General features: G+C 52.7%; 1 protein-coding gene across 1 annotated transcript; it reads right to left on the bottom strand.

The window, feature by feature from the left end:
- Positions 1–544: 544 nt before the first annotated feature.
- ZNRF4 (zinc and ring finger 4) lies at positions 545–2,353 on the bottom strand. The gene has a single exon (XM_020971470.2). It carries the CDS (start codon positions 1,825–1,827, stop codon positions 778–780), a length of 1,050 nt encoding a protein of 349 aa, XP_020827129.1. The 5' UTR covers positions 1,828–2,353; the 3' UTR covers positions 545–777.
- Positions 2,354–3,616: the final 1,263 nt, after the last annotated feature.

The raw sequence follows: 3,616 nt of genomic DNA, 5'->3' as shown, positions 1-3,616 counted from the left end.
AATACCTGAAAAGGCCAGCCCCCTGGATACCAGAGTCATAGAATTTAGGGGTTGGAAGGGATTTCATTGGCCAGATAGTCTAACATATACAATGAAAACAAACCCTATTTTAGCATACCTGACAAGTGGTTCTCCAGACCTCCCCCCAAAAGGAACCCATCTTATTTGGAGGAAGCTTCTTCTGACCCCCCCACCCCACACACACCCCTTTGCACTTTCCAGCCATCACTCTTATGTCTAGTGGTATCTCTAGGAGAGATATCTGATACCTCTGGAGGGAATTCATTGTACAGTGTGTGGTGCAGTGGGTGAGCAGAGCTGAGTTACTCCCTGGCTCTAGGCCTCAGTTTCTCCATTTGTAAAATGAAAGGGTTGAGTTGGGTTGGGAAGCCACTTCCATTTTTAGATTCTATAATGCTGTGAGGGTATCAGCCTCTCCTGCTTGGGCAGCTAGAGGTTCAACAAAAACCATGGGGGAAGATAAGGTCAAAGAAAATCTGCCCAGGCAGGGTTTCAACTAGACATCCAGAGAACCTGCATGATTCCAAATGCATTTTATTGTCTCCAGCCTATAAAGTTTTACATTTCCAAACAGGTACTGCAGCATTTGGGCTTCTCTACCAAGGCAAGCCGAACTGTGCCAGACAAAAGTACATGGTGATATTCAGCCAGGTTCTAGGGAGCAGCTGGCTGGCTGGAAAAAGAAGAAATAGGGGTGTGGGGAAGGAGGAAGGGAAGAGCCAAGTCTGGGGCAAGGAGGCCTGAGAGGAGCACTTCTCAGGGTAGGGAGGACTCCTCCTCAGTCTCTGAGTCTTCTGTCCTGTGACTGGAGCTATCTGTGCGGGAGGGCACTTGACGGACCAGGGGCAGCACTTCTGTTGCCTGGTGGTCGTGCCCTGACCTGGCCGACTCATCCTCACTGAGGCTCTCTGGGTTGGAGTCAGAGCCTTCCTCAGTACTGACCACAGGCTGCTTGCAGACAGGGCAGGTCCTACAAAGGGTCTGGGAGAACCATGGGTCGATGCATTTGCTGTGATAGATGTGAGTACAAGAGAGGATCTTCAGCTGATCCCCTTCCTCATACTCATCCAAGCAGATGGCACAGACGTCGTTTTGGCGGGTGAAAGCACGCATATGCGTCTTCTTCCGGCTGGGGGTCTTGGCCACAGTGCCCCATTCCCGCCACCGGCACCAGTACAGCCAGACCCTCCTGATAATGAGCAGCGTGGACATCAGCAGGGTCATCATGCAGCCCAGCACCCAAGAGATAGACAGGACGGGGTGGCAGTCGAGCTCAGGGTAGTGATGATGGTTGGGCAAGAGGAGGACATGGGCATCTTTGTTGCCACACAGGATGATCCGGAGGTCCTTTGACGTGGCCTCGCTGACAAAGACCGATGGAATCTCAATCTGCTGCCGGATGTCATCATATACGTGTACCATGCTGACCAGGTCATTGGAGTGGACATTGTGCACAATGACTGCCTGGTAGCCAGCCTGCTGGGCGTGGAGGACCTTGAGGTCAAAGGTGCAATCAAAGCGGCGAATCAGAGCAATGGAGCCAAGGGAGTGGTTGGATATCATCGGACCCTCAATGGGCTGGCAAGCATTGGGTGGCTGGGCCTCAATCAGGTACCCTCGAACACCATCTTCAGACAGGGGAGCCCCGAACAGGGCAGGTGCATCACTGAAGTCCACAGGGCTGGCACTGTCATTGGCCATTGCCCGGACCAGGGCCTTGCCGGCTGGCAGCTCCAGTAGTAGAAGAAGAAATGCCACAGGCCTTGGGAAGTGGAGGGCCATAGCCCGTGTCCCCACTGCCCCCATGGCTGGCTGTGTTGTGGAGGGGTTCCACCCCAGCAGGGCCTGGCCAGGGGGATGAATGGGGTCCTACTCTCCTCTTACTGCCTCACACTTAGTGCTCCTGTGTGGAGTGGTGGGGCTTGAGTGGGGGCCCAGGTTCTTGTCAGTGGATGGCTAGAGTTCTGGAGAGATGCTTACATCCCCCATTCATTGGCAGGAGCCTTAGTCAGCTAGATTTCAATTGGGCCACAGTGTCTGGGGGGCCATAACAGGGACAGGGGGCCTTAGGAGAGGGGGGCCTCCCAGGGAGATGGAGCAAAGCCTGGAGGCAAGAGAGAGTGAGCAGCCTCACACAACAGTCACTAACCTCTGGGGACTTAGGGGAGGGAGCATCTCATCTTCCTGATGCCCTCCTTTGCACCCACTGGCCTCCTGCTCCGGCCCCCGTAATTCTCAGTCTCTCCCCCTACCTCTTGGGGGCCCTGTCTGTTGGGGGAGGTGAATGAATCTAGAATCCTTCTGGCCCCTCATTGTGACATCACTGATCACAACCCCCTCTCCTCTCCCCCTCCCCCAGAACACAGAGCTGTCTGGGTAGCCTGCCAGACTTCTTACACATCCTGCCTTCATCTCCCTGCCTCTCTCTAGCTTGGCTCCCATCTCCCCCCTGCCACCACCCCCTTCCCAGCCAGTCCCCTTTCCTTTCTTTTCCTAGGATTAGTCCCTGCACAACGGTAGTGCCAGATATCAGAGGGAAGGAAGAGGGCCTGGGCCCTGTTTGAATGGCTGAGAGGCCAAGCTTGGTTTTGCTGGAGACCTTCCCTAATAAGAGATTCAGGAAAAACACCATTCTGGGACCTTCCAATGGCTTCCAACTTCTTTCCCAGGCTCTGGGGCCCTGGGGATGGGCCTTGACAGCCAGAATCAGCCTGCTGGGGTTGGAGATGGGGGAGGGAGGAGCAAGAATTCCCTGGGTGCTACATATACACTGGTATCTTCTGACATGTTGAAGGGGAGGGCCTGCCAGCTACTGGGCCTTTCTTAGGACCTGGTGCAAATCAAAGATCTCTTAGGACCTGGGTTCAAATCCTTGCTACCACCCTGCACTCCCATTAATTAGCACCAACACTAGAACAAAACTACTACCTCTTAAAGGCTTCGGAACTGGAACCCAACAGGGTGCTGAGCACTCTGCACCATCCAAGTCCCTGGTTTGGTTGGGGCCTGGGTTTAGTTCAGATGCCACCTCTTTCCCCCATGAGGCTTTTTCCATCTGTTAATTCTCTCTCCCTCCCTCTTCCCTTCTTCCCTCTCCCTTCTTTTCTCCCTCTCCCCTGCCCCTAACTGCTTTGTGGCTTTTGTTTATGTGTGCCCCCCAAGGAAAGGTAATTCCTGAGGGCAGGAATTTGTTCTTTATTTCTGCCTTTGCATCTCTAGCACACAGTATTGTACTTGGCAGGTGTTTAATAAATGCTTGTTGACTAGAAGAGAATAGATTAAAGAGAAGGGTAGAATAAAACAAAACAGACTAAAAAAGAACAGATTAGAATGAACTAGAACAGATTAGAATAGAATGGAACAGATTAGAATGATCTAGAACTTCTGGACACAGGAAGGAGCCTGCCCTCCATACTGCCATACAACCTGAGGTATCTCTTCCCTACCTCTGCACCTTCACCCCCTGGTACTCCTAATTCTTCCACCCAAGTGGACAAAGCAGGCTATGGGGAGGAAAGGAACCTGCCAATGAGAGAAACTAGAAGAAACCCAGCATTGTGAACTTGGGTTTGAAGTCCTAATATCTAGGTTCAAT

The sequence above is a fragment of the Phascolarctos cinereus genome, unplaced genomic scaffold (genome assembly GCF_003287225.1).
Source record: "Phascolarctos cinereus isolate Bilbo 61053 unplaced genomic scaffold, phaCin_HiC Scaffold_4;HRSCAF=312, whole genome shotgun sequence".
NCBI classification, from domain to species: Eukaryota; Metazoa; Chordata; class Mammalia; order Diprotodontia; family Phascolarctidae; genus Phascolarctos; species Phascolarctos cinereus.
This window is presented reverse-complemented; position numbering and strand designations above follow the sequence as displayed.

Bases quoted from the DNA above. Each gene is read 5' to 3' on its own strand.
- ZNRF4 (XM_020971470.2), bottom strand. From the start codon at position 1,827: ATGGGGGCAGTGGGGACACGGGCTATGGCCCTCCACTTCCCAAGGCCT.